Source organism: Manis javanica, chromosome 7 (assembly GCF_040802235.1).
Source record: "Manis javanica isolate MJ-LG chromosome 7, MJ_LKY, whole genome shotgun sequence".
Classification (NCBI taxonomy): Eukaryota; Metazoa; Chordata; class Mammalia; order Pholidota; family Manidae; genus Manis; species Manis javanica.
The window spans coordinates 137,847,278-137,869,779 of record NC_133162.1 but is presented as its reverse complement, the minus strand read 5'-3'; the positions used below and the strand labels follow the sequence as shown (position 1 = coordinate 137,869,779).

At 47.9% G+C, this 22,502-nt stretch overlaps 1 protein-coding gene across 4 annotated transcripts in view; it reads left to right on the top strand.

Annotated features, from left to right (window-relative positions):
- CNTNAP5 (contactin associated protein family member 5) overlaps window positions 1–22,502 on the top strand; it is a 597,575-nt gene that overhangs the window by 147,122 nt on the left and 427,951 nt on the right. For all 4 annotated transcript variants that reach the window (XM_073241652.1, XM_073241653.1, XM_073241654.1 and 1 more), the window contains exon 3: window positions 17,291–17,484. In XM_073241652.1, coding sequence (XP_073097753.1) covers window positions 17,291–17,484 — 194 coding nt within the window. The remainder of the gene's footprint in view (window positions 1–17,290; window positions 17,485–22,502) is intronic.

Here is a 22,502-nt window from a genome sequence, read left to right as displayed (position 1 = left end):
TGTGATAGAAATACGACCAGACACCCTTAACTAATCTCTTATATGATGTTGGATATCTAGATATATCTTTAATCATATTTGGGTCTTGGCTTTTATAATAGTTACATAGACGTTTAAAAATTTTTTAAATCAAAAGACTAAATATCTGATATTTGTATATTTATATACATACAGTGAGCATTATAAACTTTTTCAAATTGAGAAAATGGCATGCAACCTCAAGAGGTATATTGATCTGTTAAGAGTTCATGTGAATCGCTCTTCACTGTATTTTCCCACTGATATATTCGGCCAGTTCATATGGTTAAGTTTCCTAATGTTGACCCATCTTCGCATTCTGGAGAAAGTTCTAAATGGTGGTTGTGTTATTGATCTTGTTTTTAGAAGTGCAGAATGATTTGTTAATGTTTTAATTTATATTTTGAATTTCCATTAGTAGTAAGATCTGTAATATTTTTTTGTATACTTCTTCATTTTGTGGTACACTTCACAGGTATTTTGTTATAACGGGGCCAGTAATTTAAAAGTTAGCAAGTCCTATAGCGTAGCTGGGAAAAGAGTTTAAGGATGCGATTCTGAAGGGAAAGGATGGCCAGTGAGAGACCAACAAGAAAATATTAATGCAATTTTGTGCTCACATCGCCTTTTGCTGAATATTTTATGCCAGTGTTTTAAAGTATTTCACCTATCCTATGGTAGTTAGTTTTCACAAAGATACCTTAAGCTGAGCATTATTACCTTGTACCTTCAGAGAGGGCTCCTGAGCCTCAGGAAGTTAGAGTCACCCAGTCGGGAAGAGGAATGTATGGGTTCAAAGCTGAATCGTCCAAATCCAATTTCGCTGCTGACCACCGTATTAGCAAGCTGATGCACTATCTCAGGGTGAAGAGGGGTGTGTTAAAAAGAAAGGACTTGGAAACTGATCGGCAGAGGTCAGATGCTGCATAAGACATTTGCTCACAGACTCTGGGAGTGTCTGCAAGCCTCCTTCCTGCCCCCCACCTCAGTTCTGCATCTGGAACGGGGACAGTGACGCTTGCCTGGAAGCCCGGGAGCAGGCTGAGACCAGGTGTGCACAGTCAGAAGATCTAACCTCAGGGTGGAGAATCAGCCTGCAGCAGGGAGGTCTGCCGATCATTGCAGGAAGGAAGAGGGTCTGCCTCGCCCCCACCCAGCTGTGTGAGCAGAACGTCACTGTACCCTAGCCTCTCCTGGGCAGTTGCTGCTGTCCCGGGCCAGCCGCTGTGCAGGGAAAGATTTGACAGCAGAGATATCTGCTCCCTGGGGAAGCTGGGTGCCTGAGCCCAAGGCTAGAGTGAGTGTGTGCAGAGAGGAGGCTGACCTCTCTTCTCCCAGCCAGACTCTCAGTCTGGGCAGCCATTCAGGAGATGCAGCCTGGAGCTGGGGGCAGTGGCTGCAAAATGGTCCTCCAGCACAGCTCCCAGGACAGAGAGCCTCCCCTCTTCTCACCAGCCCAGCCTTCACCCTCGGGGGGAAATTAAGCACAGGCTCAAGGGCCTATTAGTTCAGCGGCTCTCTCGTAAGCGCTGTGCATTCGAATCGGCTGGAGGACTTTACAGGTAACAGTGCCTGAGCCCATCTCCCAGATACTCTGAATTAATTGTCTGGAGTGTGACCTGGCTATTGAAAAAATGTCTGGAATATAATCACAGATATTGATAAATAAATACAAGTGTCCCAGGTGATTCTAACATGCAACAAGAATTGCCAACTCTTAGATTGGGTGAATTTCTGAAGAACAAGTACTTTAATTAATATTCACTGAGTGCCTACTGTGTCCAGGCGCTGTGCTAAAACCCTGGCACATAGCTGGTAAAAATAGGCATATACCCTATTCATATAGAATTTACATGGACTATGCAAATTGCTATATAATTAATTAATAGCTAACATTTGCGGTTAGTGACAACATTGATACTTCAATATATAGAATAGAAACAAGGTGCATATGTATATACATACACAGGATATATACAAAGTCAAATATATAGACACAGGTGGATATTTACAGATTTCGATATATGATACATAACACACATGCTTGTTTATATGGATGTGATAGTAATATGCATGTGCATATATAATAGATACAAACATTATTTTGTTAATACCATTAAGAACATATTTCATCATGTGAGTTTTCTAACTATGATATTTAGAAAGGTGAGAAAACTAATTTCTCATTAGCATTGGAAATAGGATAAGTAATTATTTTTCTCCTTAAAACAGACTTACATGCTATCTGTCCATTGAAACACCTAGAAGTGATTATAACTGTCTAATGAATACTCCTTTGCTACACACCTGCCTTAAAGAACTTCCCTTTTATTTAAAAGAGGAAAGACATCAAATATACCCAAAGAAACAACCCATTTTATGGGGCTGGAATTCTCAGGACTTTCAGATGTATGTGGAGATTTCAGATAGCAAGTTGATTTTAATTTGAATTCTCCATATAATGTTGTAAACAGCAAGTTTCCCAGACAGCTGCAGAGAAACTGCACAAAAGGCAGTCACTCAGCACTGCCAGCCACGGTCTGAAGGGCGGGCCTGGGGCCTCGGGGTTCCTGTCTTCAGCATAAACGAGTAGCCATAACGACAGTATCTGTGGCTCCTACCACGGGATGTCACTGTTCTAAGCTTCCAGACACACTGACTCGATCCCAGAACTATCCTCCCTGTAGTGTATTATTATCTCCATTTCATAAATAAATCACCTCCATTTCATGGGTAAAAATGCTATGGCACAGAGAGGAAAAAAGGTTAGAATAAGATTTCTAGGTGGATACAAAACTGGATCAAATCTGATAGAATAATGAAACCTGGGAGTTTCATCTTCTCTAAGGGACAAACATTTATAAGTTAGCATGTAACTTCACAGTACGAAGGTCTAATCAGCCAGTGAAGAGCAAAGTCAACAAAAGGGGCCTTTTCCTGCAGCATTAAATAATCACTGACGGACCTTTAAAAATTGCCTGAGGGTGGTACTGAGAGGACTGACCACACTGTATTTGATTTCTAAGTTTAGGATAGTTTTTTTCTTACCGTAGCTCATTCATTCATTCATTCCCTTTCCACAGCATGTCATGAATGCCTTCCACCCCACCCCACCCCACTGGGCCTCTGTACTCTGGGGTCCACCCAAGATAGAGTCCAAAGCACAAACTCTTGACTTCCACTGATGGTAAAACTCTTCACTCCTCCCGCACTAAGTCTCCTTCATTGAATTGAGCGCCTGCAATGGCATCTTCAGCTCATCACCGCCAGACTATTCCACAAAGTGGGCTCCCCTGAGCGTGCCCGGGGGCATTTAGAACCGCTGCCCTCAGATGTGGAGTGGGAATCATATGCACCCCTGGTGCACACTGACCACAGCAGGGAAGGCCCTCCGCCACCTCCTCTGTGCACTCAGAACCCAAGCGCACACGTGCGGCCTGTTCCTGGGGATGAAGGGCGCACAGCTCATGAGATGGTCGTGGGAGCGGCAGGGGTCAATCCCAGTGGAATGGAAGGATGTAGGAAGGGGCGCTCAGGCCACGGGAGAGGAAGTCCAGCAAGTTCTTTGGGCGGCGAGCTATCCCGAGAGAGACACAGCCGTGGAAGAGCCCTGGGCCTCAGGCGCTGTGCCTACCCCAGGAGGGGGATGCGAGTGTCTCAGCTGAGGGGGGGCTTCGCCAAAGGGGACCTGCTCTGTCATTTCCACACACTCCTCGGCCCCATCCCACAGGAGGAAGCAGCCAGGAGGAGAGCTAATTGCTTTGAAAACCGATGAAAACATTAAACGGGGTGGGAGCTCCATTAACGTAGGTTGCCGGGTCAGTCTCTGTAATTGTGGCTTTAGAGGGATTTGACTTTGTCAGACGTGGTATGTTTTGTGGCAAGAAAGCTTTTGATCTGGGCATTAAAGTCGGCCGGGTGCCACGAGCACTTACTGCCGGCAGGACGTGTGGGAGCTGGGGCGCAGCTTGAAGCTGCCGAGCTCTGGGTCAGACCTGCTGGCAAGTCAGGGGAAGGTTTAAAGTCACTTTATGTGATTAACAGGCAAATAGGAGCGACGTCTTTGGCCCCGTGAGAGGCGAGGTTGGTATTTTTCTTTCCCATTCTTTTTTCCCCCAAATACAGTCTTGCAAACAATTAAACTTACCGTTTGTTCCTGGAAATTTTAATCCTTCCTCCTCACCCAGTATATTTTTGAGATGCTTGCCGGGGTACGTTGAGATTGTGTTTCTAGCATGACAATTTTGTTGCCATGGAGAAAGTGATTTTTTATGTCAAGGCATTTTCAGCTTCCTGGGCTCTTGGGGGAAGGAAGCGGCTGGAGGCCCTCGGCTCCCTTCGGCATGGGGTCCACACGCCCCTTTCATGGCGGCTGTGCTGGCAGCAGAACCTACGGAGCCGTGCAGGGCCAGGGTGTGGGTTTTCAGCTCGGTGTCGCTGGCCCCCCGTGGGCTGTGGCGTGGGAGCCACTCAGGGAGCAGGGTTCTTGCGGTAGGCATGCAGTCAGCTGTCTGGGGACTTGTTCGGATCCCTCGGTGACCATCCTAGGATGGAGTTCAGCCCTCTAGTGCCCGCTTGTGGACTTAGTGCCTGTCTCCCATCTGGACTGGCTGAGCAAGACCTGTGATGATGCAACCAAATCTACGTTAAAAAGACAAAGATGCCCAGGGACTGTGTCTGGGTCTCCGGTCTCCCCTTGAAGGGCTTTTTCCTTCTCTCTGGCAACTTTCCTTCCTTCTGTCCTGGCCTCCCTGCCCTGGCTCTGGCAGGCATGCAGTCAGGTGCCAGCCTTTGCAGGCTTGCAGTCCCCCTCTACTCCCAGCGTGCACTCCAGGTGGACACTCAGGCAGACCGCGGAGCTCGTTAGAGTGCGGAATCCCGGCCCCTGCCCCAAAACTTCTGGGTCACAGCCTGTAAGAAGTGCTACATCCACACGTGCAAATTGAGATGCATTGTCCTAGAGCGTTCCCGACACTGTTCTAGGGCCCTCCCGACACTGTTCTAGAGCATTCTGATAGTATTCTAGAGCGTTCCCGAAACTGTTCTAGAGCGTTCCGACCCTGCTCCAGAGCGTTCCCGTCAGTGTTCCAGAGTGTTTGCGACTTGCTCCTTCAGTCCTTATGCCTGGGCTTTTTTCACTCTGCCTTTTAGGGACGGGGGAGGCAGAGAAAAATCAAGGTTGGCTAAGTTATTAGGAATACGGAATAGTGCTAGAAACTGGAAACTACAAACTTATGTTCTATTTGGAAAGACATGTCTGTACTGTAAGATACTTGATATTATTCACATCTTTAAAAATGAGGAAATAGAGAGATAGAGTCCCCCAACCTAAGGATGCACGGCTAATTATTAGGTCTTAAATCTAATCTTGTCCACCCCACATTAACCACTCTTTGTATTCATGTTGCCCTGAGAGCGTAATCTGAGTAAAGACGTTGGCATAATTGTCAGCCTTTCAGATAACATTGGCATTTCAGCTACGGTTGTTAGTGTTAACCACAAAGACTGGATTTCCAGGCATCAAGGGGGAGAAAGATGTGGACACCTGTTCTCCCTCCGTGCCCCTAAAATCTCACTGTGGCCTAATGTGCCTACGGGCAGAACTAACTTGACCTCGATATCTGAGCAATGCCCTAGGCCTCCTCTCTTACCAAGACTGTTACCGATCAGTGAGAGATGCAGGACAGAAATCTGCTATTTAATAGGAGCCTCGGGACCCTTTCTCAAACATAGACAAATTTGATGTGATGACTCTCTCTGTTCAGCCAGGATGATGGCAAAACAAAATGACGTTAGGAGGGGCAGAGGGAATCACATGAACAGTTTTGCTCACTACTGCTGTAATGCCTCACAGATCCTAAACATCAGCCTTTGACACAATGACAGTGGTAGATAAATCCAGATGAGCCTCTTTTTCCTTTTTCTTCTGAAAGGTGGTCACTTCCTTTGGAAAGCCAAGCGGAGATTACCTCTCAGTAGCCCTCTTCACAATGCTACTCAGTGAGTCACTGACCTGAAATTGCTAAGACTGCTTTGCAATGACACAAGAACTTCTTCAGACCATCAGGTCGATGCATTAACATAAAACATTGTAACTGCACAGTATCATTCTGGAATAAAGGGCAGGATAATTAGTGGCAGGCCTTTGTCTAGTGGTGGGCAGTTTACTGTCACCCGGAGGGGGGCCTAAGCTGTACTTGAAAAGCATGTTGTATGATGGACACTCCCGCTTTGGGTAACCTGAGGTGGTTAGGACAGACTCAGTCTGTCTGCAGGTCTTTCCCCTAAGACATGGTGGAAATGTCATTTAAAAATATGAGCTAAGGTTTATGGAATCTGCCATAGCAAGTGCAACTGGAAACATGTAAGCATCTTTAAGGGATAAGTAAACAGGAGTTGATATAAATGTGCAGTTTATCTTTCTCCAGGATCCTGGTTTGATGCACCTGTCCTCTGGTGGTCTCCTCCCTTGGGCCCTTTGAGTGCCTCAAACTCCACTTATCTTACTTATCATTGTCTATGCAATCAGTTGCTGATGTCTGGACTTTATTTTCTAATGTACATGTTGGATAATCCATTTTTATTTTTAAAAAGCCTTATTATTTCTTTGATGACTCTTGTGCAAAAATATCTAGAGCAATCAGATCTTACCCTGGGATATATTTGTTAGGGCAATTTTGTGTCCAAGTACCAGAAAACTTACTAGCTTGAAATTCAGTAGCTTGAAAAAATGTTAAGTTATGGAGATGAGGTACATGGAGAACGAGAAATGCCTGTCGTTGTATTTCTTGAACAGACGGGTAGTACCAGGGTGTCCACCCTGAAATAGGGTCTTAAGCTCAGTGTTTGTTTTGTGAGATTTTTCTGTATCTGTGCTCTATTTTACACTTTGCAAAGAGGATTACAAATCAAATGTATTACTCTACGTAAAAGGAAGTCGTCAGTGAGGACAGGCTGCAGGACTGGCAGATTTAGTACAGCAACGCCATCCTCACGCTGGCACTATTCTTGAGCTAGTAAGCCTGTGGCTTCTCAATGCCAGTGTTCTGGAAGCAGAGACCACGGTCCCCCAGGGCTTGTTTGGAAGCATCCAAGTGTGATTCCTCAGAGCTGCAGCACGTGGTGAGCATCGCCTAGGAACGTGTTAGAAAATGTATGTGTTCTACTTCTGGACTTATTCCAGACCTCCTGACCCAGAAACTGGGCATAGGACCCTGTCTTTCCAAGCCTCCCAGTGGTTCTGATGCACTGAGGTTCGAGGACCACTGCTTGGACCAGCAAAGCCCTTGGGGGATCAGGCCCATCGACCCCCGGCCCCATCACAGGCGGACTTTCTGTCGTGGCCAGTCAGCCATGGTTTGTTCCTGCGTCCAATCCTGACCCCAGTCAAGGGCAGTGGAACGACCTTGACTGGCTTTAGGCTAATGATGTGGAGTAAGAGAATTGCTGATTATGACCCTTCTCTCGCCTCCCTCTCTTTTGAGCTGATCTGCTGCCATTTTGTGGGTTACACTGCACATCGTCTGGTCAAAGGAGTGACTTCCTAATGGTGGTTTGAAATGAGAGGTCACAAATGCAGGTGGCAGAGTTCTTTTTCTGCACCCAAAATGTCATTTTTGGAGGTAATAACAATTAAACACACTTGTACTGAGCACGTTTTTGTCCATAATCATGAAACCTGTGGTTAGATATACATTATCTTGATCTTTGGTCCTTGATAAAGTCGACCTTAACTATTTTTTTTAATAGGAGTAGAGTTATTACTTGTCCCAAGCCACAGAGTAGAAACTGACCCTTTCAACTCAAACATCAGGCTTAGACTGAGCACTGCCTTCCCACAAAGCTGCCTGCATTCACTGCGGTGAGGAGCGGACTGCTCCTGAGAGAGAGGGCCAGGCTGCAGCGCCAAGCACATGGAACCCGTGCTTTTAAATGGCTTTCACTTCCCCTTCCCCGTTTTCCTTTAAGATCTTTGGAGAGTCATTTTTCCTCCATATGCCTAAAAACAGGAAGAGCATCTTATCTTGCTGGTCAGTCCTCGGCACTGCTTTTCTCCTGGACGGAGCTCCCTAATCACATACCATTAAACGAGGAGTAAATAATCCACTAAGATTTCCTAGTCCAGGGCTGCTGGTGGGTCGGGTTCAATGGCATTGATTATCAAACTAAAGCAGAGCTCAGCTTGCACCATTTTAGAAGATAAATTCTAGAGCAGTCTATTCGATAGAAATTTCTGCAAGGATGGGATATTCTAGAACTGTGCTGTCTAACAAGGCACGAGCTACACATGGCTGTTGAAATGTGGCTAATGGTACTGAGGAATTCAATTTTTAAGACAAATGAAATAGCTACATGTGACTACTGTATTCAACAGTACAGTTCGAGAGTCTTTTCAAGTTGTTTATACATGACCTTCTCACCTTAGTTTCTACAAATGTCTGAATGTTTATGAATTTATGAATCAGTCCCTGGCGTGCAAGAAGCATAAATGTGAGATACCCTCCTTGGGACCAAACTCCAAACTTTCCGAGCCCCAGATGCTCTCCTGTTGATCTCCCTCACTTCTTACGTCACTTCTGAGCTGCGAATTGTGCGGCCGGATCCCTGAGGACTTAATGGCTCCGTTCTTCACAAGGGAAGAGACCTGCAGGAATCACAGGGCAGCAACGAGCGTCAGACCCTCCAGGACACTAGTAGCTGACACACAGGTGTGCGGCCAAGCGCCTGCACTGCCCAGGGCATGCTGGTGCTTTATCTCCTGGACGTCACGTCAGCGTAAGGACTGCGTCTGAGAAGCTGAGCTGAGAAGGGTCTCCCTGCCCATGTTATCTGTGGAGGTGGGATCTCGAGGTGGATCGTCAGGGGGGCAGTGGGAAGGCCAGCAGGGACTGGGGGCTCAGCGGTGGTCCAGCCTCCTTCAGGTGCCAAGGGGAGTGCCTGGCCCAGGACTGCACCACGAGTATCAGCCATGCCCTGAGACCGTGGCTCAGCCTTGTAAGCCTTGTGTGAGTCCCTGCTGAGTGGGAGCTGCCCAGGCTGGGAGCCCTGTTTGGCCACAGGCAGCTCTCTGCAGAAGGACAGATGGTCCTGGTTGTCAGCCAGCACCTGCCACTGGGAGTGAAACCATCTGCTGATGAGATCATGGGGGACCCTTGAGGACATCCCCGCCGGAACCACCCACAGCCCCAGCAGCTGCACTGTCCCTCTGCCAGGGGCTCTCTCCTGCGCATTGACACCGCCCTGCCCTCCAGTGGCCTTCAGTCGGTGAGGACAGAGTTGGGGTACAAACACCCCGGGTTCCTCTTGCTCCAGGCAGATTTCATCCTCTCGGGGGGACTAAGCTCCTGCAGGAGCAGCTGACTCACCGACGTGTCCTGGGTCATCTCTCCTTTCCTCCCTGTCTCCTCCCCACCGCCATCACCTGGCTTCCTGGGGTTAGTTCCCAAGGGAACCACTTAGAGTCCAATCCACATCTCGTGATTGACCCAGGAACCCAAACTGGGTCCCACACAGAGAGCCAGGCCCCGACGCATTCCTCCGGGGGCCGCCTGCATCCTGGTACCTGGTCTGAGCAGGTCTCAGCTCCTTCATGCCAGCCTCTTCCTAGGGCCTCTCTGCTCTTTCAGTGGGGCCACCCATGTCTCCCTACAGGCTTCCATCTTTTTGGAAACCCCCAGGGTGTTCGGATAAGGTCCCACATCCTTTGCCCCCGGGAGGCTTCTGAGTCCCTAAATAAACATGTGCGTGGATGTGCAGGACACTGGCAGCCGGCCCAGGCCTTATCACCCTGCCCCGTAGTAGCAGGGTGATGCACAGAGGTCCAGCCATCAGCCCAGGAGCACCCAGACACCAGTCCTGTGGCAGGTGGGTGGGTGATGACAGCGCTCTGAGTGGAGGTGCAGGACCCTGTGTGTGACGGTACCCTCACTGTATGATGTTAAATATTTAGGGGACAGTCTGTCTGCCCTCCTCATTGCCATCACTAGGTAGCTTGTCCCTAAAAACTCTCGAATCTTCGCTTACAGCGGCACTGAATGTTTAATAATTTCAATGCAGCTAGTAATTTAAGTTAACCCCCCAGGCATTTCTGAGAGCCTGGCTATAGCTTTTTAGGGCCTTGTGTAAATTTCAGGGGAATGCATGCCTAGGAAATACTTCTTTTAGGGTTTCTTTTGGGGTTTTCCAAAATGGCCAGGGTGTGTGCTGAGAAGAGATTGGATGTGCAGATGCTAAATGCGTGTGAGGCTTCTTAGCTCCTATTGGTCTTGCATGAAGTGGGCCGTCCTTTTCTGAATGGAAGCTGTGACATACCGCTCAGCAGACCCCTGCATAGAATCTGTGTTTTGTGCCCATTTCCTGTGTGTGAGATCCATCAATCTTCCTTTCCCTTTCTGGGCTAGAAGTGGAAATAACTGTAGAAACAGAGGAATTTCTGCATTTTCTACCAGGCACTGTGTTGCAGCTCAGATCCCAGCATGTGGAGTTAGAAAAAACCTTCCCGGTTGGGGGCTTGGCAGGGGGCCGAGCTGGAGTCGGGGGACCTGGGTCTCTTGTCTTTAAACCTTGCGTGGAGTTTTCCCAAAGAGTCATTTCCTGCTTGCTTAGGACCCCGGTCCGTGTGGTCCAGGCAGGCGTGGGGACTCACCAACTGGGCCGGAGAGCCGTCCCTCAGCATGACCTGGCTGAGTGAGTTGGCCCTGGAGGCCGCTTCATTCTCTAGTCAATGGAAAGTAAAACTCCCGTTGCTAACTTACGTGGCAGGAAAGATACGGAAGAAAACGCGCAGTGTGAGTTAGGGTTCCTGTGAGAATTGCTAATATGAAGAAGAGGAAGGAACAGGAGCAGAGCACCCTGTCCCGGTGAGGACACCCTGTCCCGGGGTGAGGACACCCTGTCCCGGTGAGGACACCCTGTCCCGGGGTGAGGGCACCCTGCCTGGGGTGAGGACACCCTGTCCCGGGGTGAGGACACCCTGTCCCGGGGTGAGGGCACCCTGCCTGGGGTGAGGACACCCTGTCCCGGTGAGGACACCCTGCCTGGGGTGAGGACACCCTGTCCCGGGGTGAGGGCACCCTGCCTGGGGTGAGGACACCCTGTCCCGGTGAGGACACCCTGCCTGGGGTGAGGACACCCTGTCCCGGGGTGAGGGCACCCTGCCTGGGGTGAGGACACCCTGTCCCGGTGAGGACACCCTGCCTGGGGTGAGGACACCCTGTCCCGGGGTGAGGGCACCCTGCCTGGGGTGAGGACACCCTGTCCCGGTGAGGGCACCCTGCCTGGGGTGAGGACACCCTGTCCTGGTGAGGATACCCTGTCTGGGGTGAGGGCACCCTGTCTGGAGTGAGGGCACCCTGTCCCGGTGAGGACACCCTGCCTGGGGTGAGGACACCCTGCCTGGAGTGAGGACACCCTGTCCCGGTGAGGGCACCCTGTCCTGGTGAGGGCACCCTGTCTGGGGTGAGGACACCCTGTCCCGGTGAGGGCACCCTGCCTGGGGTGAGGACACCCTGTCCCGGTGAGGACACCCTGCCTGGGGTGAGGACACCCTGTCCCGGTGAGGGCACCCTGCCTGGGGTGAGGACACCCTGTCCCGGTGAGGGCACCCTGTCTGGGGTGAGGACACCCTGTCCCGATGTGGGTACCCTGTTGCAGTGAGGACACCCTGCCTGGGGTGAGGACACCCTGTCCCGGTGAGGGTACCCTGTTGCAGTGAGGACATCCTGTCTGGGGTGAGGACACCCTGTCCCCGTGAGGACACCCTGCCTGGGGTGAGGACACCCTGTCCCGGTGAGGACACCCTGCCTGGGGTGAGGACACCCTGTCCTGGTGAGGACACCCTTTCCCGGTGAGGGCACCCTGTCCCGGTGAGGACACCCTTTCCCGGTGAGGGCACCCTGTCCCGGTGAGGACACCCTGCCTGGGGTGAGGGCACCCTGTCCTGGTGAGGACACCCTGTCCTGGTGAGGGCACCCTGTCCTGGTGAGGACACCCAGTCCCGGTGAGGGCACCCTGCCTGGGGTGAGGACACCCTGTCCCGGTGAGGGCACCCTGTCCCGGTGAGGGCACCCTGCCTGGGGTGAGGACACCCTGTCCTGGTGAGGATACCCTGTCTGGGGTGAGGGCACCCTGTCCCGGTGAGGGCACCCTGTCTGGGGTGAGGACACCCTGCCTGGAGTGAGGACACCCTGTCCCGGTGAGGGCACCCTGTCCCGGTGAGGGCACCCAGTCCCGGTGAGGACATCCTGTCTGGGGTGAGGGCACCCTGTCCCGGTGAGCACACCCTGTCTGGGGTGAGGACACCCTATCCGTGTGAGGGCACCCTGTCTGGGGTGAGGACACCCTATCCGGGTGAGGGCACCCTGTCTGGGTGAGGGCACCCTGTCCCAGTGAGGGCAACCTGTCTGGGGTGAGGGCAACCTGTCCCAGTGAGGACACCTTATCCGGGTGAGGGCACCCAGTCCCGGTGAGGACATCCTGTCTGGGGTGAGGGCACCCTGTCCCGGTGAGGGCACCCTGTCTGGGGTGAGGGCACCCTGTCCCAGTGAGGGCACCCTGTCTGGGGTGAGGACACCCTATCCGGGTGAGGGCACCCTGTCCCGGTGAGGGCAACCTGTCTGGGGTGAGGGCAACCTGTCCCAGTGAGGACACCTTATCCGGGTGAGGGCACCCTATCCCGGTGAGGACACCCTGCCTGGGGTGAGGACACCCTGTCCCGGTGAGGGCACCCTGTCTGGGTGAGGACACCCTGTCCCGATGAGGGTACCCTGTTGCAGTGAGGACATCCTGTCTGGGGTGAGGACACCCTGTCCCCGTGAGGACACCCTGCCTGGGGTGAGGACACCCTGTCCCGGTGAGGGCACCCTGTCCCAGTGAGTGCACCCTGTCTGGGGTAAGGGGCAGTGTGGCCCAACGGCCAAGACCTCGGGCTCTGAGCCCGGCTTCTGGTTGGAGTCCCCTGCTCCCGCTTACTGGCTGTGTGCTCCTGGGAAGGCTGCCCAGCTACGGGGGCCTCGGTCTCCTTCCCCACCTGTAAAATGGGGAAAAGAGCCGCTCCTGCCATGCAGAGCTGCCGGGGAGTGACCGAGGTGATGTCTGCCGAGCACGCAGGGCAGAGCCGAGCCCTGGGCAGCGCGAGCAGCGGTCAGCTGGGGCTGTGCGTGACCAAGTGCGCGAGGGCGTGTGGGGTCGGTGATGACATGGAGCTATGTGGGAAGTGCTACGTGGTGGGGGCTTGTCTGAACTCACACATTTTCAGGGTTCCTTGACACCTGTAAGTCTGATTTCAGGTACTTTATGTGCTCCTCCGTGTTTGGGTGGGCAGACTGCGACCCAGTTGGAGAAAGGGTGCGAGGATGTCCATTTTTGGATCCAAAGGCAATTTTGTGTTGTTATTTTGGTTTGTGTACAGTTTTTAATAATCAAAAATAGCGTGTTGTATTTAAGCTACTTTGGACCATTAAATAGATCAGTTAAATATTAGAGCTGCAACTTGAGAAGCAGTGCTCCCCAGACCACTCGGCATGTCATGAGCCCCTTTCTAAATACGCAGATTTCCAGGTCAGGCCCTGAACGCGTCACTTAGGAGCAGGCCTGGGAGTATGTGACTGACGTCCTTGCAAGTTCCCAGGTGCCTCCAGGGACGGAGCCCACGGGAGAAGCTCTCGTGATCCAGCCTCAGCAGAGCGGCGTTTGGGACCAGGTTTCCTTGTATTTAGTCCAGACACAACGTTTTCTCCCAATGTGTCAGACAACGCGGTTAGAGCATCAGAGGCTTGGGGTGCGCTGGGGGCAAACTAAGTCTCTGAGTCATTCAAGATCCCCTGTTTAAAAACTATTGGAGAAGTCTGGGTGCGGTAAAAATCTAAGGTGAAGTTATTTTTCCTTTCAGATTAAAAATGTCCTGTACATTTTTTGTTTAATGAAGTCCCTTTATGTTTAAGCTTCAGGGTTTACAGGAATTGAAGTTAATAATCATTGATACTGAGCTACGATTGCAGCCACCACCGCTTAGGGAATACCTGCAACTTGCAAAGCTCAGGCGTCCGTGTGTACATTATGCTCCAATTTAGAAATAATTCAGAAATGGAAAGCCAGTGTGGGCACGGGAGTCTTTAGAGCAGTGCAAATAGTGTCTTCGGGTTACTGTCATCTTTGTGAAAACACACGTGTTGTTCGGAGGAAGGAGAAACCGTTCACCGTAGCAGCATGGCGGTGCCGGGTCTCGCTGAGGCTGTGGTGCCGGGAGCGCCTTCTACACCGGGGTGTGTGTGGGGTCCTCGGCGGTGAGTGCCTGGGCCGCGGCCCTTCCTCTTCAGATCTCCAGCTGGAGTGCCTGGGTTTGGGAAATTTTAACTTGATTGGTGAATGAGTGCTAACAAGTCCATTTTGGTTCATTTCAGGGAGATTAACAAACAGGTTTTATTGAAGGCAGAAGGGAGATGTGCTGTTTTTTAAATAAATCTGAAAAATTATTTTTAGACTTAGCCCTCCCCCCACCTTTTAAAAAACATTCTGTTTTGCTTCTGTTTGGTTTGACTTGGGGTCAGCCTCATGATTTTATTCTTTGCAAGGTCGTGGGGAGAATTTCCTGTTATTATATTTTCTTCTTTCCATACATGAATTGATGAGAATTAGGAGAAATGGAAGAAAAACTCTAAAGCTAAACTAGGAAATCTTGTTGTAAACCACTGGGGACAAAAGAGAGATAATTAAGGTCTGAGGACTTTGATTTCAAAAATAGAGATTGCCACACAAGAAGAGCCGTGCATTCTATATTGTTCCATTGGCTGTCAGATTGCTACCTATACTCTATGTGATGGATCACATAAATGTGAGTTGTGAGAGTCTCATTTTATCAAAGAAAGACACGTAGATAATAGAAAATATGTTTCATGCAAAAACACTGAAATTGCCAATACTTTCATCACTGAGAAGAAACAGCCACACACATTTGTTTTCGATCACCTTTCATATTGTTGAGATCATGCAGTTTATACAACATTGCTTTTCTTAAGAAGAAAGAGGCCTGAAATGGGCAGCAGGAGAAATTGAGTGGAAATAAAGAGTAGGCTCGGAGTAATTTTAGATCTCTTGGAAATGTAAGATCTCCTCCTTAAGCCTTCCTGTCAGTCTTGAGAAGTCGGGAGAGGATAGGATGGATCAGGCACGTGGTCTCGGTGAGGAAGACAAGCTCAACTGATAAAAATGTGCTTCTGGGCCTGGCGTCTCAGGATTTCTGCTCAGACGCCTCCTCCCAGTGCCTTTGGTCCGTACCGGTTTCTCTGGGTCTCTAGAAACACTTGTTTCTGTTACACAGCAGTCTCAGTAGCTATGCTTGTATCCCGAGTGCCGGGTGCCCAGACTTGCTGGGTCAGGTTCCCCAGCCGGTGTGGGCCTCACACTGTGGACATCGCCCGGTTCTGCGATGGGCTAAGCTGCGGGGTCGAAGGGCTCCAGCGCACCGGGGCCTCGGCACAGCAGGTGTTTGGCTCACCTTCGTTCAACAGCTCGGAATCGGAGCCCTGGTGGGCAGAGGCTTCCCTCCGTGTGACGGTGCAGGGACCCAGGTCTTTCCAGGCTGTGTGTCTGATGTCACGGAGGCCTCGCGGCCGAGTGCATCCATCAGCAGAGGGGAGAGCAAGTGGGGAAGAGACCCGGTGGTCTCCCCACTCATTCCCACTGGGGGAGCTTGTCCAGGGGGCCATACTGATGGTCTGGACTGCTGACATGTGCCCCCTGCGGTCCTGTTGCTCCAAAGGACAGGACTGGGCCTCTGTGATGGCAGTGCCTTCCACTGTGTTCATGTCTCACAAACACTTCATGACGTACGTTCGCGTTAGGGCTGAGCCTATCCCATCCCTTCCTTTCCCTGCACTGAATCTTCTCAGGGGAGTGAAAACATGTTATTAAACAAAAGCCTAATAGCACAGGTATTTAGTGGGAGAAAACACACAACCTGTAGGCTGTGCCTTTCGGCCACAGCGGGGCCACCTCATGTTCTCTGTCTCCTTTGTCCACACGCCCGTCTGTGTGATGGGAGGTGTCCTTGCAGTGGGCCCCCAGGCCTAGGAGAGTTCTCAGCTGCCACGGGGAGTCTAGCTGAGCCCAGGGAGCGAGGAAGCAGACGGCACATCCCTGCAGATGACTGTCAATGACGTGGGTTGAAGTAAACAGGAATTTATTGATTAGCTCCTCTAAATTCAAAATTCAGTTAACTCCCCGCCTGATGCCCTGAGCAAAGTGCTTCACAAAGGAGGTGCTTTCTCCCCATCTGCCCCCATGGCAGACGTCCCATAGTAGTTTCCACTCGGGATTCAGATTTGTGAGCGCTTGGGTGAGCAAAAATGAAAATATTGACCTCTGAAATAAAACAGGAAACGTAGGCCCAAACTCTCCAAGTAAGTGACAGCTGACATTGGTCTGAGAAGTTCCAGTGGGTCAGTAGTAACGAAATCCTGGGGTCCACTTGTTCCCTGGTGGCAAATCAGCGGAGCCACACGGACACCCAGGAACGCAGTGCACGCTCACTCATGCGACTCTCTGAGGTTCTGCGTGTGCTGCTCCCTTGGGCCTGGTGGGTCTCCCCAGCTTCTCCACCAATCCCGTGTGCCTGGGCACGGCCACACGGCTTCAGATTGAGCCGCTGTCCAAGGCCTTTCTGATCCCCTCCCAGGCATTCTGTTCTCGGGGTGCCTCTGGCACCTTGTGTCACCTCTCCTGCATCTCCTTACACGTTTGTGTGTGTGTCTCCGGTGCCTACACGCCCTGTGCACAGTTAGCATCTGGTGAACGAACGGATGCCAGCATCTTGAAGCAGAGCCAGTGATTAGCCGTCTTTGTGTCTGCAGCAGAACACCTGGCCCATGGCAGGTCCACAGCATGTATTTGGAGAGAGAGAAGTTGCAGAGGAAAGAGGGAAGGAAGGAGCTACCAGGGTCAGGCAGAGATGTAAGGCATGCTGAAGTTCAGGCTGTAAGAGAGTAAAACAGAAATGAAACAAATACCACTAGGAATCCAGAAAAGGGAAGCTGTAATACCGAGGAAAGAAAATGAGAATCATGAAGGAAACAGCATTTTAGGTGAATTTTAAACCATGAAAGGGAGTTAGATGGGGATGGAGTAGGGAGACAGAAGGTGTGCCCAGAAGAGTACCAGGGGGTTGGGAACACAGGCAGGGTGTATTTTGGGGTACAGAAATGGTTTCACTTCTCCTGAGAGTGGGAAGCTGTGGCCATGCAGGATGACACAACAGCTCTCTCTGATCCACTTCCAGGAGCCGGTGGTTGGTCCCCAGCAGATTCCAGCGCTCAGCAGTGGCTCCAGTTGGACCTGGGAAGCAGAGTGGAGATCACAGCGGTGGCCACGCAGGGCAGATCTGGGAGCTCTGACTGGGTGACGAGTTACAGCCTGATGTTCAGTGACACCGGACGCAACTGGAAGCAGCACAAGCAAGAAGACGGCATCTGGGTAGGACCCGTCGCTCCGTGAATAAAGCGAGATGGGGTGGTGGCGACCAGCGGAGTGTGTCATTTCCTAGAGCCAGACTGTGGCTACCTGAATAATGTGGAGTGTCCGTTCAGAAATAATTAGACCATGTATGAGTCCTCTCTGCAGCATGGCTCCAATTCCTGGGGAAATTAGAGTATCTGTTGCAAAAATGGTTAGTGTTTTCTTCCTTTTCTGGCAATTTGGGTAATTTGCCAAGGAGGCCTCATTTCCTACATTCACAAAAACAGAAATACACTCCCAGAGTCTGACCGTTAGTGGGAACCTACTGACGGACTGAGTAGGCGGTTGTTTGCTTGCATGTTTGAGTCTTACGTACCGGGCACTTTATACCTTGCCGTGATCCACGTCGCCCAGTTATGTTCCTTGTCCAAGGCCGTCCGGGTCATGCCCTGTGGCACGCACATCTGTGGTCCGATCTGATTTTAAAGCCTCTGCTATGTAGCCCCTATTCAAGTTTTGAAAACAGTTAAAAGGGTTAAACATACAAAACGTACAAATTTTAGAATTAATCTGTCATTATAAACAATCTTCAGCTTGGAAGTGAAGGATAACTCGTCGCAAGCTGTGAAAAAACACTTTTCTCCCTAACTCCTTGGCTTGAGCTGATGGTGTAAGTGAAAGATTGTCCCAAACTGTGAGGTGGAGAGGGAGGTGGAGGCAGAGACCAAGAGGCACGGGACGAGGCCTCAGAAACTCATGCACTAAATTGAATGAGTTGTTAGTTTATGTTGCTTTTACTTTAGGGAAAAAAAATATCACCTAATGTTTATATTTTTAAAGTGTACATAAAATGTGATGATTTGCAATTGGTAGCATAAGCAATCCTTGTTCGAATGTCCCTAGTTCTCCACCTCAAACCGAGGCCCAATCTGGCTCTGATGTGCTGCAGTTCGCATATGCATTCCCCTGCGGCAGACCCGCCTTGCTGGGGGGGGAGATTTCTGTTTTATATTCATCGCTGTTTCTTGTTGGATAATTACCCGTTTCTCATTGAAAACTATAGTGAAGTGAGGATTAAGATTCGTTATGGCAAATTGACTCATAAGAATGTTATTATTGTCATCTTTATTCTGTGTTGCTGGAAATATTAACTTGTTGAGAACATGGATTTTTCCATTAAAAAAAAAATAGCCTTTTGGGGACTAATCTGTTTTTTTTTTCAGTTCTGAAGCCACCCGCCACCCCATAAATCTTGACAGGTTTTTGTTTTTAGTTTGAAATGAGAAATAAGCATACCTTATGTCTTGAGGAACAATTTTAAGGTTTTATGTTGAGTTTAGACACCTGTGTGTGGGATCGTTTATTTTCTTTGGCATTTTCAGTCAGAACTGGTTGTTTTTTTTTTTTCAGACTGAATTGGAGCTGTAAGTTATATTGTCTATTTTTTAAGTGAGGTGTAATTGACATAGGATACATTAGTTTCAGGTTACAACACAGTAACACAACATGTGCGTACCGGGCAGAATGTTGACACGGTCAGTCTGGTTCCGTCTGCCCCCATGTAAGTCGGTGCGTTATTGGGTATATTGCCCATGCCGTGTATTACATCCCCATGACTTAGCTATTTCTAACCGCAAGTTTGCACTTCTCGATCCTTTTCACTCACCTCCCCTCCCCCCTGCCCCTCAGCAAGCACGGATCTGTTTTCTCTGTGTCCATGATTCTGTTTCATTTTGTTTGTGTGCTGGTTGTTTAGAGTCGACATATAAGTGAATAATGTGGTACTTGCCTTTCTGCGGTGGCTTATTTCACTCATCATAACACCCTCTAGGTCCCTCCATGTTGTCACAAAGGGCAAGATTGCATTGTTTTTATGGTCGAGTAATGATCCATTGTGTGTAATTACTACAGTGGCTTTACCCACTCATCCATTGATGGACACTTAGGTTGTTTCCATATTTTGGCTACTGACAATAATGCTGCCATGAGCATAGGGGTGCATATGTCTTTTCCAGTTAGTGATTTCATTTTCTTCAGATAGATGCCCAGTATTGGAATTGCTGGACCATATACTAGTTCCATTTTTAATTTTTTGAGGAAATGTCACACTGTTTTCCAAAGTGGCTGCACCAATTTTCATTCCCATCAACAATGCATGAGGGTCCCCTTTCTCCACATCCTCCTCCTCAACATTATTTCTTGTATCTTTTATAATAGCCATTCTGACTGATGTGAGGTGATATTTCACTGTGGTTTAGATTTGCATTTCCCTAATGATCAGTGATGTGGAGCATCTTTTCATCTGTTTGTCTTCTTTGGAAAAATGTCAGGTCACATACTCTGACCAATTTTTCATGAAATTACATGTGTTGTTTTGTTATTGAGTTGTACGTGTTCCTTGTATATTTTGGATGTTTAACACTCATTAGATATATGATTTACAAATATCATCTCCAATTTAACAGGTTAAATCCTTAAGACCAGATCAGGAGTTTAACCACTGATGCATCTTCTAGGAGTTTTATGATTTTTGGTCTTGCATTGAGGCCTTTAATTCACTTTGAGCTAATTTATGTGTATGCTGTGAGACACTGGTCCCGTTTTGTTGTTTTACACGTAGCTGTCCCATTTTTCCAATACCGTTTTTTAAAGAGATTGTCTATTTCCTGATGTTCTTGACTCCTTTGTCAAAAATTAGTTGACCTTACATACATAGGTTTATTTCAGGGCTCTATTCTGCTCCATTAATTTATGGGTCTATGTTCATACTAATGCCGTACTGTTCTGATCGCTACAGCTTTGCAGTATCATCTGAAGTCTGGGAGCATGCCGTACTTCTGGCTTCCTTTCTCTTTCTCAGGGTTGTTTTGGTTAGGCCTTTTGAGGCTCCATATAAATTTTAGAATCATTTGTTCTAGTTCTGTGAAAATGCCTTTAGAATTTTGATAAGTATGTGTTGAACCTGCCGATTGCTTTGGCTAGGATGGATGTTTTAACAATATTAATGCCTCCAATCCATGAACATGGAATACCTTTCCATTTATTTTTTATTCTTCAATTTCTGTCACAAAGTCGTAGTTTTCAGTGTACAACTCTTTTACGTCCATGGTTAAATTTATTCATAGGTATTTTATTCTGTTTAATGTAATTGTAAGTGGGATTGTTTTCTTGATTTCTCTTTCTGACAGTTATTAGTATATAGAAACAACAGATTTTTTGTATGTCAATTTTGTATCCTGCAACTTCACCAAAGTCATCTATTAGTTCCAACAGTTTTTTGGTCTAGTTTTTAGGATTTTCTATGTATGGTATCCTGTCATCTGTAAATAGTGACTATTACATTTCTTCCAATTTGCATGACTTTCATTTCTTTTACTTGCCTAACTGCTGTAAGTACAAGTACATTCCTTCTATATGCAATTTGTTGAGTCTTTATCACAAATGAATGTTGAATTTTGTCAAATCTGTTTTCTACATCTATTGAGATGGCCATATGGTTTTATTCCTCCTTTTGTGAAAACAGTATATCACATTGATTGATTTGCCCATGTTGAACCATCCTTGGAATCCTGGAATAAATCGCTTTTAATCATGGTGTGTGATCCTTCTACGGTGTTCTTGAATTTGGCTTGCTAATATTTGTTGAGGATTATTGCATCTATATTCATCAGGGGTATTGGCCTGCAATTTTCTTTTTCTGTGAGGTTCTTGTCTGGATTTGGTATCAGGGTAATGTTGGCCTCATAAAATGACTTTGGAAAGCTTTCCCTCCCCTTCAAATTTTTTAGAAGAGTTTGAAAATTATAGGTATTAAATCTTCTTTGAATGTTTGGTAGAATTCTCCAGTGAAGCCATCTGGTCCTGAAATTTAATTTGTTGGGAGATATTTGATTATAGAATAATTTCTTTAGTAGTAATTGCATTATTCAGATTTTCTATTTCTTCATGATTCGGTGTTTGATGATAGCCAGTTTTAGGAATTTACCCAGTTCTTCTAGGTTGGGCATTTTGTTGGCATAAAAGTACTCATAGTAGTCTCTTATGATCCTTTATATTTCTGTGTATTGGATGTGACTTCATTTCTGATTTTATGTATTTTAGTGGTTTCTCTTTTTCTAGGTGAATTTAGCTAAAGGTTTGTCAATTTTGTCTGTCTTTTCAAAGAAGCATCTCTTAACTTTTGTTTTGATCTTTTCTATTGTCTTTTTTGTTTCTATTTCATTTATATCTCCTCTGATCTTTATGATTGATTTCCTTCTACTACCTTTGGGCTTTGTTTATTCTACTTCTAGTTCCTTTAAGTGTAAATGTACCTTGTTCATTTGAGATTTCTCTCGTTTCTTGAGGTAAGCTTGTTTTAGGAGCTCTCCTTTTAGAACCACTTTGAGTGCACCCATGTCACATTTCTGTTTTTATTTGTTACTGAGCATTTTCTGATTTATCCTTTGATTTCTTCTATGACTCAGGAGTTTTTCAGTAATATGTTGTATAATATCTAAGTATTTATAGTTTTTCCAGTTTTCTTCTGATAATTTATTTTCAGTTTCATACCACTGTGGTCAGAAAAATATTCTTGATATGATTTCAGTCTTTTTAAATGTATTTAGATTTGTTTTCTGGCCTAATATGTGATCTGTTCTGGAGAATGTTCCATGGGAACTTGAGAAGCATGTGTATTCTGCTGTTTTGGGATGAAAAGTTCTGTATATATCTGTTAAATCCATGTGGTGTGAGGTCAGTTTTATGTCTGGATGATCTATCCATTGATGAAGGTGGAGTGATGAAGTCCCCTTCTATCCTTGTGTAGCTGTTGATTCCCCACATTGTGTTTGCTAATATTTGTTGCATGTATTTTGGTGCTCTTATATTGACTGGGTCCACATATATTTATAAATGTTATATCTTCTTTTTGGATTGGCATTTTAACATTATGTAGTGCCTTTCTGTGTCTTTTTTTATTTTTGTTTTAAAGTCTTCCTTGCCTATGACTATAGATAGCTACACCATCTTTAGTTTTGTTTCCAGTTGCATGGAAC